The following is a 14521-nucleotide window of genomic DNA, read 5'->3' as shown; positions in this document are numbered from 1 at the left end:
CCCTATCCTTTTGATAGGGGATGGTATGTCTAGCAGCGAGTACCCCTTTAATTGTAGAGTTTTCTGGGCTGAAATGATTGAGACTCTCAGGATAAGCCATTATTGCTGATCACCAGGCACCCCCGCTGATCAGTGGTTCAGCACCCCCGTACACAGTAAATTGGGCCTGGAAGCCCCGAGCTGTTCATTGGTTGTGCTGTGTTACTGCAACTCATCTTGGAGGTCTTTGTGCAAGAGAAGAAGACACCATTGCTATGTATTTAGCCCATAGGACTGTATTTGTGTGAGGGACGTGAGTTTTTCGCACCCTCCTGCACCTCTAGGTGGGGCTTATAGGGATTAAGTGAGAAGGTGAGTATATAACTCCCCCTTCTCCATTCAGGTAGGGCGTATGCGACGTTTGCGGAACAGGAGCACAGCAGGGGACACTGGGCTGCAGCAGCGGATGTTTTGAAACTCCCGCCACTTTCAGCTCTACCAGCCGCTCACTCTGACGAAGCGTGGCTGCTTTGGAGTCTTTATCGGTGGCACAGCGTCTCGTGTAGCCCTGGCGGAAGGAGGCCTGGCTGGGGGGATAAAGTATTGCTGATGTTGTTATACATTTCAGCTCTGTGCACAGGGGCCAGCATTCTGCGATATGCTGCAGGTTGTAGTGATGTACAGTGCAGGACCTTCCCCGCTTTCTGGGATCATTCCCTGATCGTTACTGTATAATTGGTGTTGGACTCTCAGACCTTCTAGCCGGAGTCCTCCTGCACGGCGGGACTGTCGTGGCTCAATCTGCGTCTCAAGCAGCACGGCATGGTGCAGAAGGAAGCATTATGTCTGGCATGCCCTGCACTGCCATCATCTCAGGATGGCCTGGTGAGTATCGTGGTTTGTTCAGGTTGTCATGGTAACCTGTATTAAGTGATCACCAGTGCTGGTCCAGTATGGGTATGACTGGGGGGGGAGTGTTTACATGGGGATTAGGGTCACAATTGCAGCCATCATGTAATTAGAGCCTCTTGCTGCAGTACTCATGCCTTGTGTAACGGGTCACAGCAGGTGGTGGATCCTCTGGGCCTGTGTGGATGATGACATGAGCCATGCCAGGGAGCAGAGTGTAAGGTGCCGCTGGTTTTCACCAGAGCCCACCGCAAAGCTATACAGCAGGTCTTGCTGCAAAAGGCGGCACCCAGGTCTCTACCCCTGGCACGACTTGTCCACACAGGTAGGTGGCGTGGCACAGAAGGAGACTAGCAGGACGTGGCAAGATGGCAGAAGGTCAGGGCAGGTAACACAGGTGCAGGGTAGGTAAGGTAGCAAGGAACAGGTACACAGTAACAGGGACACAAGACTTTCACTATGGCACTAGGCAACCAAAGATCCGACAGAAAACCAAGGGAGGAACTGATATTTAAGGACAGGGTGCAGGTGTAGACACTTGATTAAATGAGCACTGGCCCTTTAAGAGTAAGACCTCCGGCTCGTGTGCGCCCTAGGAGGCGGGGGCATGCACGCCGGGGCTGCGAGGACACGGAGAGGCGGAAGACAAGGGAGGTGGGTGAGGGGCTGGAATTAGCACGTCAGTCCTGCCAGCAGTGGGACATCAGCAAAGAGCGCTCACGGCCGGCGTGTCAGGCCGGAGGGCAGGCGTTACAGTACCCCCCCCCCCCCCCCTTTGGTCTCCCCCTCTTCTTTGGAATTCAGAGAGTTCCCCACTACATGAGACCAGGGGGTTTCTGGAATGGGAAAAGGCTGCAAGGAACTTGCAGGCTTCTGTCATGGAGTCTTCCATCTTCTAAGGTGACCAACTGGCAAGGAAGAATGTCCCCAATTCAAGACTTTACGTCTGAGTTTAGCAGACACAGAAGATATCACAGGGGGAGCAAGACAGTGATCTTGGCAATATTATCCAAAACAAGTGATTTTACTAGATTTCCAGTCAAGTTGTGGAGAATGACGTTGAAGCCAAGGAAGACCAAGAAGAAGCTCTGAAGTACAATGTGGTAGCACAAAGGACTCAATGTTTTCCTTATGCAAATTTCCTACTTGCATAACGAGGGGTTCCATACGAAATTGCACCTTACAGTTGTCCATTAACAGAAGAGATGTAGAAGGGATTGGCAAGACGAGACACTGGAAGACAGTGTTTATGGACCTGGGAGGCACCAATGAAGTTACCAACAGAACCGGAGTCAAAAAGAGCAGAAGCAATGAAAGACGTCTTGGCAGAGGAAAATACTTAAACCGGGGTGGTCAAGCGAGGAGAGGTAATATTAATATCTTGGGAAGCCACTCCTACTTGTCTAAGTTGAAAGCGTTCTCCCGGACACAGAGGACGTAGAACAGTCTTTGAGAAAGTGCTCCAGACTGGCACAATATAGGCACAAATTCTCATTGCACCGACTGGATTTTTCCTGCTGCGTTAAGTGAAAACTGTCCACTTCCATAGCCTCTTCGGCAAGAGGCAAAGTAGAGAGTAGGGGTAGATGTTGGAACAAGGGGGCCAGACAAAGTAATACGGGGGCAAGAATTCTGCAAGGAAGGCTGACAGGTTCAAGGAAACCGTATCTCTATGATCCAAGAGAGGAGCAGACAGTAGACTGAACACAAACGCCACTTTAGCACGCTCTGTCGGGCACAGATCCGCCATGAGTTCAAGATGGATAGAGCACTGTGTCACAAAGACTCTACACAGCTTGGGATCTCCATCATACTTTGAAGGCAAGGACAAATGATCCACGATGGTGGAAAGATCCGAGACATCTGGCAAAGGCACCCCAGCGGGATCCATGGCCGGATCTTACTGTAACGTGTAACAGGTCACAGCAGGTGGTGGATCCTCTGGGCCTGTGTGGATGATGAAGTGAGCCATGCAAGGGAGCGGAGTCTAAGGTGCTGCTGGAAAGCAGGATGGTCTTGCTGCAACAGGCGGCACCCAGGTCGCTACCCCTGGCACAACTCGTCCACACAGGTAGCTGGGAGGTGGCGTGGCACAGAAGGAGACTGGCAAGATGGCAGAAGGTCAGGGCAGGTAACACAGGTGCAGGGTAGGTAAGGTAGCAAGGAACAGGTACACAGTAACAGGGACACAGGACTTTCACTATGGCACTAGGCAACCAAAGATCCTGCAGAGAACCAAGGGAGGAGCTGATATTTAAGGACAGGATGCAGGTGTAGACACTTGATTAAATGAGCACTGGCCCTTTAAGAGTAAGAGCTCCAACATGCGTGCCCTAGGAGGCGGAGGCACGCGCGCCGGGGCTGCGAGGACACGGAGAGGCGGAAGATGAGGGAGGTGAGTGACGGGCTGGGATTCACATGCCAGTGCGTCCCACGATGTCAGTCCCAGCCCCGCCGACAGCGGGTACATGAGCAAAGAGCGCTCAAGGCCGGCGTGTCCGGCCAGAGCACAGGCGTTACACCTTGTAGTAATGCATAGCAGCAGGAGGACAGTTAATTGCACCAGTGCAATGTATGTGCTCTGCAGTCCATTGCATCAGGATCACATTAATTAAGCTTATGTCACTATTAATGAAGAGATCAGTGTGGCACTATTAGTATTGTCGTGCACACGTACATAGCTATTATAACGTTCATAACTTTTGCATTTGTGGTGTGCCAAGGGGTGCGATGCGAGGTGTATGGGGCAGATGTTGTAGCCCAGGGGCAGATGGTGTTAATCCCTAAATGTTGGTGATGCCAGGGAGTGGTTTTACCGAGAACCACCCGAACGGTAGCACTTCTAGTCCTAGTTAGGCAGGGAAAATAAGAGCCATGGCCAGGTTAGGGTTAACGGTAGCTTTACTGAGGTAGACAGATGGTACAGTCTTTACAGCTAGGCCAGGATCCCAGAGAGATGACCAGTAACGCAGGGGACCTCACAGCTTGCTGGGACTTGCAGTGAATTTGACAGACTTTAGGACAGCCAAGCTGACTATAATAGACTTGACTTGACTGAAGATAGTGACAGCAGACAGAGATGACTTGACTTACTGACTTGTTGCTGAAATTTAGGCTTGAGGCCTCCAGATGTGCTGGACACTGGCTCTGAGATGTCTGGACTGGACTTGACCTCAGCAGAAAGTGTGGTGGAAGAGAGAGATTGTAGGTCCCCCTCTTATTAAGGAGGGCTGAGCAAGGAGCCCATAGGCTATCTGCGGGTCATCTGGTCACCTGGTGCTCTCTGGGTAACAAAACATGTGACTTTAACATGTGACAACCATTATCATGTGACTAACAACCATGTGACCATATCAAAGGACCTTTACATTCAATGTACAGTACAACTAATTACATTATGGGGGAAACACTGCAGGTGAGCCCTGAGGACGTACAGGGACTCAAGCTGATAGGACTGTGGAATGATATCCTGTACTGGGACATCACACATTTATTCCGTCCACACATTCATAGCTTTTGCAACGTATGTTATAACTTTGTACTATACATTAATTTATAATGTTGTTATGTGCATACTTTTATAGTGTTTCTTTCTGTATACATTTATAGTGTTGTTCTCATTGCATTACACTGTACAAGTTAAGTATACAGTGGAAAAAGTGTAAGGATTTTCTCACAGCAACCGATCACAGCTCAGCTAAAGAGCTCTGGTTAAGTGAAAGCTGAGCTGTGATTGGTTGCTATGGAAAAATCCTTCCACTTTTTCTCGCACACAGTTTGATAAATCTGGGCCATAGTATTTATATTGTTCATACGCTCATTCTATTCATGCCGTACATACGCTCATAGCTTATACTGTTTATACGCTTATAGTATTTATATTGTTCATACGCTCATTGTATTCATGCTGTACATACGCTCATAGCTTTAAACTGTTTATCTGATTGTAGCATTTATATTGTTTATGCGCTCTTTGTATTCACATCATACATACGCTCATAGTTTTACTGTCAGGCGTTCTAGCAGTTATGTTCACACACTCGTATCTGCTACGGTACATAAGATCGTAGCAGTTTTAGTGTTCATACGCTTGTAACATTGTTACTGTTTATTCATAGCATTTCACTGTACATATGTAGTATTTATACTGTTCACATGTAGCATTCACTGTACATAACTTTTATGGTGTACATAGGCGCATAGCATATCATACATTCATAACTTTTCTTTACGTTCTCAAGGTACATACGCTCTCAGCATTTATACTGTACATGCACTAGTTCATAGCATTGTTGATGCATACTGCCATAGTATGTTATTCTATGCAGTTGTTCATAGCTTTTACTCGGGCATACGTGCGTAGCCTTCACATTGGGTATATGTTCATTATGTGCATACCTTCCTAGCATTCATTCGGTTAGGATGGTTATGCTGTGCATTCGGTTGGCAGGATTCTGTGCTTTCGGTTAGCATGTTTTATTCTGTACTTATGGTTAGCATTTCTTTTGTGCATACGGTTACCGTGTTTTATTCTGTGCATACAATTAGCATATCATATTCTGTGCATACCGCTAGAGTGTTCATTCAGTGCATACGGTTAGCATATGTTGCCTTTTAGCATGTTTCATTCTGGGCATACGGTTAGTATTTTCACTGTGCATACGTTTAGTGTGCGGTTGGTGCGGTATACGGTTAGCTTGTTTCATCCTTGGCACACGTTTAATGTTTTTTTAATTTTGTGCACACAGTTACCATATTTTCTCCGGTTAGCATGCTTCAATCTGTACATACAGGTTGCATGTTTTAATTGTGTGTAAGGTTAGCATGTTTTATGCTGTGCATACGGTGAGAGCGTTTTTATTCGGCGCTTACAGTTAGCATGGTATGCTGTGCATACGGTTAGCGTGTTATTTTGTGCATATAGTTAGCATGTTTTATTCAGTGCATACGATTGGCTTTACACTGCGCTTACAGCTACGGTTAGCATGTTTCATTTGCATTAGCGTGTGTTAGCATGTTTCATTTGCATTAACGTGTGTTAGCATGTTTTATTCTGTGCATACAGTGAGTGTGTTTTTATTCTGTATATATGGTTAGTGTATTCTATTCTGTGCAAACAGTCAGCGTGTTTTATTCTGTGCATAGGGTGAGTGTTTTTATTCTGTGTTTACTGTTAGTGTATTTTCTTCTGTGCATACGGTTAGCGTGTTTTATTCTGTGTGTATGGTTAGCGTGTTTTATTCTGTGTGTATGGTTAGCGTGTTTTATTCCGTGCATACAGTTAGATTGTTTTATTCTATGCATACGGTTAGCGTGTTTTGTCATGTGCATACAGTTAGCGTGTTTAATTCTATGCATAATGTTAACATGTTTTGTTATGTGCATACAGTTAGCGTGTTTAATTCTATGCATAATGTTAGCGTGTTTTGTTATGTGCATACAGTTAATGTTTTTTTTGTTCTGTACATGTGGTTTAGCATGTTTTTTTCTGTGAATGCGGTTAGTATGTTTATTCTGTGCATACAGTTAGCATGATGTTTTGTAGACCTGTCACGTCTACAGGCTCAATGGTTTCACAAAGACCTGTCACGTCTACAGGCATGATGGTTTCACAAAGACCTGTCATGTTTACAGGTCATGATGGTTTTGCAAAGACCTGTCATGTCTACAGGCTTGGTGGGTTCACAAAGACCTGTCACATCTACAGACACGATGGTTTCGCAAAGACCTGTCATGTCTACAGGCACGATGGTTTCACAAAGACCTGTCATGTCTACAGGCACGATGGTTTCACAAAGACCTGTCATGTCTACAGTTACAATGGTTACGCAGGGACCTGTCATCCACAGCGGTTCATCACTCCTGAGATTAGTTGGGTCAGAATGTTGGCAGTTTGGGTATGACTGACTATACAGTCTGTCTTCAGGTAAGGTACTTTCATGAGCCTTGTTTGGTCGACAGGCGATATGGCCCCACAAAGGTCTGTCATGTAGTTAGGTTCTTGCCGGTCATTTACCTGCCAGTCTATTTTTGCCTCTTAAGAGCAGGGACTTGGGATAGCACTATGTCATGCCTGACAAGCATCTGTCAGTGTCCCTTAGGAGTGATGTCATAAGTAAGTATGTTAATATGTATTTATCAGGTAGTATGTCCGTCTTTCCTGTTATCAGTGTCAGGTTGTTTTTTCACAAATGGACTTTACTACCACAGTTTCTCAGGTACTGGTACCGCCTCAAGTACTCACTTGAGGGCAGATGTTACTCTTTCTGGCACGCAAGTTAGAATCTACTTTAGGGTATGTGATGCTTGATGCTGGGTGTATGGTTTGTTTGTTATTGGTTATGAATTTTGTTATTCATCCTACTATGGTTGATTTTGCCCTCTAAAGGCGTGTCCTCGGACGTGGTTCATGGCATACCTCTGACCGCTATGCTACATTTAAGATTTTCATACAGGGATTTATGCAACGTTTCCAGTCACTAGCACATGTGTGGAGCACAAGTATCACAAGTATTATACCCATAGGGCGGTATTTGTGTGAGGGGCGTGAGTATTTCATGCCCCCCTTCACCTCCAGGTGGGGCTTATAGGGATTAAAGTGGTACTCTCGTGGAAAACGTATTTTTTTTTTAAATCAACTGGTGCTAGAAAGTTAAACAGATTTGTAAATCAAGAAAAAAATGTATTCAGTGGTATTAGCGCTATTATGATGTACTATTGTAGGAACTGCTGTTATCCCAATAGTTGATTTGATAATTTATAAAATAAAATAAAACTGCATGGAACAAATGTATATGGATAATGATTCTTTTACCAAATTTTTTGCTGAGTATGATGGATGATCTCCTTCTTGATGGAGGTTGTCTGAAGTGGTCTGGTTCTTTGTGCTGTATCTTTAAAAAGTGGTTCCTGCGCTGTATACGATCATAGATGAAATCCTCCTTGATGCAATGCTCACGTGCTAGGAGAACGCTCCGGCCGGTGGCGTCTGCAACCAGCGAATGTGAGATAGAGAAGAAGCCGGGGTTGGACCTCCGGTGTTTAATGACTGCTCCTCAGGTACCTGTGAGCGCCAAGACTTCACCTGTCTGACGCGTTTCGGAAATTAGCGATTTCCTTTTTCAAAGATTTGTAAATCCCTTCTATTAAAAAATCTTAATCCTTCCAGTACTTTTTAGGGGCTTTATACTAAATAGAAATCCAAAAAATAAATGCATTTCCTCTGATGTCATGACCACAGTGCTCTCTGCTGACCTCTGCTGTGCATTTTAGGAACTATCCAGATTTTTTTTATAGAAGTGATTTAAAAATCTGTTTAACTTTCTGGCACCAGTTGACAAGTTTTCTATGGGAGTACCCCTTTAAGTGAAAACATGGGTATATAACTCCCCCTTTTCCATTCAGGCTGGGCGTATGTGACATTTGTGAAACCCTCCCAACCCTCCCTTATTTTATTATAGGGTATGCCCTCTATAGGCGTGCCCTTGGACACGGTTCATGGCACACCTCTGACCGCTATGCTTAAAGGGGTACTCCGGTGGAAAACATTTTTTTTTTCAAATCATCTCATGCCAGAAAGTTAAACAGATTTGAAAATTACTTCTATTAAAAAATCTTTACCCTTCCAGTACTTATTAGCAGCTGTATGCTATAGAGGAAATTATTTTATTTTTGAATGTCTTTTTTGTCTTGTCCACAGTGCTCTCTGCTGACACCTGATGTCCGTATCAGGAACTGTCCAGAGCAGGAGAAAACCCCCATAACCAACCTATGCTGCTCTGAACAGTTCCTGACACGGACAGAGGTGTCAGCAGAGAGCACTGTGGACAAGACAAAAAAGAAATTTAAAAAGAAAAGAATTTCCTCCGTAGCATACAGCTGCTAATAAGTACTGACAGGATTAAGATTTTTAAAATGGAAGTAAAATTTCAATTCATTTAAAAAAGAATTCCACCGGAGTACCCCTTTAAGGTTTTCATGCAGGTATGTATACAATGTTTCCAGTCACTAGCACATGTGTGGAGCCCCGAGCACAAAATATGGAATGTGATGGTCGGGGGACCTATTATAGATTTTGCATTGGGGCTTAGAGGTTACAAATTACTTTGCCAGTTGTCACCTTAGGGAAAACTAAGAAAATTCTATGTCCTGCAGCGCACGTGTCCTCATCATTGTGTATATACACAGACTCCCATGGAAAACATTTATCTGTTTGTAACAATTTAGGTCAAGTAACAATGTAAAGATTGACAGCAAAGGTTAATAAATAACAGCGCAATGTAAAGAAAATACGATAACCCCAGACAAGAATAACAGCTGGAAGGAGAAACTTAGATACACTAACAGACAGTGTCAAACATGATAAGCAGAGATACACCAGCTCATCAAACAGTATCACAAATAATAGGCTTAGATACAGCGGGTTAAATAAGTATTGAACACTTCACCATTTTGTCACTTAAAATATTTCCAAAGGTTCTATTGACATAAAATTTTCATCCGATGTTGGTAGCAACCCAAGAAACTATATTAAGTTATGTATAATAATGTGAAATGACACAGGTAAAAAATGTATTAACACATGAAGAAAGGAAGGTGCAAAAAGACAAGGAAAGCCAAGACAACAGCTGAAATCTATCAGTAATTAAAAAGTAATCCAGCCCCTTGTCAATGCAAACTAATATCAGCTGGTCCAATCCCAACTGATTGGAACAAAAAGGTCTCATTGCCAAGGTGTCACACAAAACACATCTCATGATGAGTAAAAGCACTTAGCGTTGGTTACAGGGGCATTTCTAAACTTCTGAGTGTTCCAGAGAGCTCTGTTGTGACCATAAAACAGAAGTGGATAGACAATCATTTCACCATAAATTTGCCTCGACCAGGTGATCCTCGCAAGATTTCTGATAGAAGAAACTCCCCCACCATGGCCTGTATGCACACCTACCACACAAGACTCCATGGCTGAATATAAAGCATGGAGAAGCTCATGTAACGTTTGCTGCACAACATTTAAAGCAAAATGGAACTGTTTGTATATCATAATATACACCATGTTTGGAGGAGAAATGGCACTGCACATCACCCTAAAAACACCATACCAACAGTAAAGTTTGGAGGTGGCAACATCAGGAAGGATGGACGAATGGGAAAATAAACCGAGAGATCTTGACAAAATTGTTCTGCCATCTACCAGGATGATGAAGATGAAACAAGGGTGAACATTTCGGGAGGACAAGGGGGAGATTTTTCAAAACCTGTCCAGAGGAAAAGATGCTGAGTTGCCAATAGCAACCGATCAGGTCACTTCTTTCATTTTGGAAGAAGCCTCTGAAAATGTAAAGAAGCAATCTGATTGAATGCTATGGGCAACTCAGTAACTTTTCCTCTGGACAGGTTTTGATAAATCTCCCCCAATGATCCCAAACACACGGCCAAAGAAACTCTCAAATGGTTTCAAAGAAAGAAAATAAAGCTGCCAGAATAGCTCAGCCAGTCTCCCTACTTATATCCCATTGATAATCTATGGAGAGAACTGAAGATCGTGATTCATAGAAGAGGCCCTCAGAACCTTCAAGATTTGAAGACTGTTTGTGTGGAAGAATGGGCCAAAATCCCACCAGGGCAATGCATGGGACTAGTTTCCTCATACAGGAGACATCTTGAAGCTGTCATTACCAACAAAGGCTTCTGTACAAATTATTACATAAATATCAGTAAGTGTGTTTTTTTGTTTGTTTTGGTTTCTTTGTATGTATTGATTACTTGGGTCTAACATCAGGTTAAAATTGTTTGTCAAGAGCATCTTTGGAAATATATTCCACATGCTGAGGCTTAGATACATTAAATCATCAGTCTGTAATAACACAGCGGCTTAGATAAACCAGCCCGGGAGACATTGTTTCACACTTGGATATACGAGGCCACAACATGGTGTCCCAAATCATAGACCTAGATACATTGGCTTAGTAAACACTGGGATACAGATGTCTCATCAGACAGAGTTACATAGAAGAGGCTTAGATACATTATCACGCATTAGATGTAGATACATGGGATCATCAAACATTGTCTCTAAGATAGGCTTAGATACACCACTTTATCAGACAATATCACACATGATGGAGGAGATCTATCAAAACTGGTGTAGAGGAAGAGTTGGGCACTTGCCTATAGCAACCAATCAGATCGCTTCTTTCATTTTTCAGAGGCCTTTTGAAAAAGAAAGTAGTAATCTGATTGGTTGTTATGGGAAACTGCACCACTCGTCCTCTACACAAGTTTTGATAATTCTCCCCCAATAAGTTTAGATACACCAGCTCAGCAGGTTGTTTTTTATTTATTAGACCCCAGGCATGCTGGGAATTGTAGTTTTGCGACAGCTAGAGTGACACTGGTTGAGAAACACTGTTTTAGACTTATAATCAATGGGTGAGCACAGTGAGTATCACACATGTGCTCACCCACGGTGCCACAAGTGATAGGCTTAGATACACCATCTTGGGTGCACAGAGTAAGAGGCTTAGATACATTGACTATATCACACATCATAGATGTAGATACACTAGATCATCAAACATTGTCGCATAAGATAGGCTTAGATACACCACTTCATCAGACAATATCACAAAGTTTAGATACACCAACTTAGCAGGCTGCCTCTAAGTGTAGCAAAACATCAACTCTCAGCCGAAGGCTGTCCGGGCATGCTGGGAGTTGTAGTTTTGCAGCAGCTGGAATCACACTGGTTGGAAACACTGTTTTGGACTTATAATCTATGGGCGAGCACAGTAAGTATCACACATGATTGGCTTAGATCCACCATCACGGGAGCGTAGTGCCACAAGTGATTAATTAAACCATCTTGGGAGCACAGCACTACAAGTGAGAGGCTTAGATACAACACCATAGATGTAGATACACTGGATCATTAAACATTGATGCATTATGATAGGCTTAGATGCACCACTTCGGCAGACGATATCACACATTAAAAGTTTGGATACACCAGCTCTCATGTATAGACCTGTGTTTCCCAACCAACGTGCCTCCAAGTGCCCCAAAACCACAACTCCCAGCATGCCCAGACAACCAAAGGTTATCTGGGCATTCTAAGAGTTGTAGTATTACAAGGGCTGGAATCACACTGGTTGGGAAACACTATTTTAGACTAATAATCAATAAGCGAGCACATTACACATGATACCCTTAGATACACCATCTCTGGAGCACGGTGTTACAAGTGATCAGCTTAGATACAACATCTTGGACGCACAGCACTACAAGTGTGAGGCTCAGATACATTGACGGTATCACACATGATGGAGGTAGATACACTGGATCATCAAACATGGTCGCATAAGATAGGCTTAGATACATCACTTCACCCGACAAAATCACACATGATAAGTTTATATGCACCAGATCAGCAGGTGCACTCGCATGTTTCAGACCTGTGTTTTCCAACCAGGATGCCTCCAGCTGTCGCAAAACTACAACTCCCAGCATGCCCAGACAGCCTTTGGCTGTCTGGGCATGCTGGGAGTTGTAGTTTTGCGACAACTGGAGACACACTGGTTAAGAAACACTGTTTTAGACTTATCTTCAATGGTTAAGCACAGTAGGTATTACACATTATAAGCTTAGATGCACCGTCTCAGGAGCACGGTGCCACAAGTGTTCAGCTTAGATACACCTTCTTAGGTGCACAGCACTACAAGTGAGAGGCTTAGATACACCATCTAAGCAGCACGCTGTACCTGTGGACTGTTGCATAATAAAATTCTGGAACATTACAAAACTTTGCCAGATAGTAGAATGTACAGACCAGTTTTAACCCTGTATTTCTCACCATCATCACGAATGTGGATAGAAGTTCCGCCATGGCCTCTCGTACCCATTGGTTGCGGATAGATATACCGGAGCGGATCTTGTTGGCTATGAAGCTCCCAGTTTTCATGGTGACAGCAGTCCCTGCTCCAGTGATCTTATACTTTGATACCTGCAGAGCGGGTTAAACACTGACACACGTGACGGAGAGAAGACCCAGAGCTGCTTAAAAAGTTACTGGAAGGAAAATTATTAGTGCAATCAATGTGCAGATCCACGCTCCACCCTCCGCTCCTGATAGCTCCAAGGTTCAGTGCTCTGTGAGATACAGCACTCTCCACAACACTTTATAATAACACACCATGGTGACAGGACCCGATCACTCCCTCCTGGATCCAGTACAAGTACAAATATAGATTCAGCGGTCCTGGCCGACTGTGTGATATGTGACCAGCGTTATCAGGCGTCGTGGAAAGTGGGCTTACTGTAAGACTCTTCTCCAAAGGGAGTACGGACACAATACTGGGATTATTCCTGGAGTCTTACAATGACACTGACACTTGGGGTACAGGATAATGACACTGACACTTGGGGTACAGGATAATGACACTGACACTTGGGGTACAGGATAATGACACTGACACTTGGGGTACAGGATAATGACACTGACACTTGGGGTACAGGATAATGACAATGACACTTGGGGTACAGGATAATGACACTGACACTTGGGGTACAGGATAATGACACTGACACTTGGGGTACAGGATAATGACACTGACACATGGGGTACAGGATAATGACACTTGGGGTACAGGATAATGACACTGACACTTGGGGTACAGGATAATGACACTGACACTTGGGGTACAGGATAATGACACTGACACTTGGGGTACAGGATAATGACACTGACACATGGGGTACAGGATAATGACACTTGGGGTACAGGATAATGACACTGACACTTGGGGTACAGGATAATGACACTGACACTTGGGGTACAGGATAATGACACTGACACTTGGGGTACAGGATAATGACACTGACACTTGGGGTACAGGATAATGACACTTGGGGTACAGGATAATGACACTGACACTTGGGGTACAGGATAATGACACTGACACTTGGGGTACAGGATAATGACTCTTGGGGTACAGGATAATGACACTTGGGGTACAGGATAATGACACTTGGGGTACAGGATAATGACACTTGGGGTACAGGATAATGACACTGACACTTGGGGTACAGGATAATGACACTGACACTTGAGCTATAGGATAATGACTGACACTTGGGGTACGGGATAATGACACTTGGAGTACAGGATAATGACACTGACACTTGGGGTACAGGATCATGACACTGACACTTGGGGTACAGAATAATAACACTGACACTTGGGGTACAGGATAATGTCACTGACACTTGGGGTACAGGATAATGACACTGATACTTGGGGTACAGGATAATGACACTGACACTTGGGGTACAGGATAATTACACTGGCTCTTGGGGTACAGGATAATGACAATGACACTTGGGGTACAGGATAATGACACTGACGGTACAGGATAATGACACTGACCATTGGGGTACTGGACAATGACACTGGCTCTTGGGGTACAGGATAATGACACCGACACTTGGGGTACAGGATAATGACACTGACATTTGGGGTACAGGATAATGACACTGACACTTGGGGTACAGGATAATGACATTTGGAGTACAAGATAATGACACTGACACTTGGGGTACAGGATCATGACACTTGGAGTACAGGATAATGACACTG

The 14521-nt window shown here is 44.1% G+C and overlaps 1 protein-coding gene across 1 annotated transcript in view; it reads right to left on the bottom strand.

Annotated features, from left to right (window-relative positions):
• LOC130311623 (aquaporin-7-like) overlaps positions 1-12847 on the bottom strand; it is a 36093-nt gene extending 23246 nt beyond the window's left edge. The window contains exon 1 of the mRNA XM_056552502.1: positions 12740-12847. Coding sequence (XP_056408477.1) covers positions 12740-12847 — 108 coding nt within the window. The remainder of the gene's footprint in view (positions 1-12739) is intronic.
• Between the last annotated feature and the right edge of the window lie 1674 nt (positions 12848-14521).

Source organism: Hyla sarda, chromosome 1, assembly GCF_029499605.1.
Source record: "Hyla sarda isolate aHylSar1 chromosome 1, aHylSar1.hap1, whole genome shotgun sequence".
In the NCBI taxonomy this organism is placed as follows: Eukaryota; Metazoa; Chordata; class Amphibia; order Anura; family Hylidae; genus Hyla; species Hyla sarda.
This window is presented reverse-complemented; position numbering and strand designations above follow the sequence as displayed.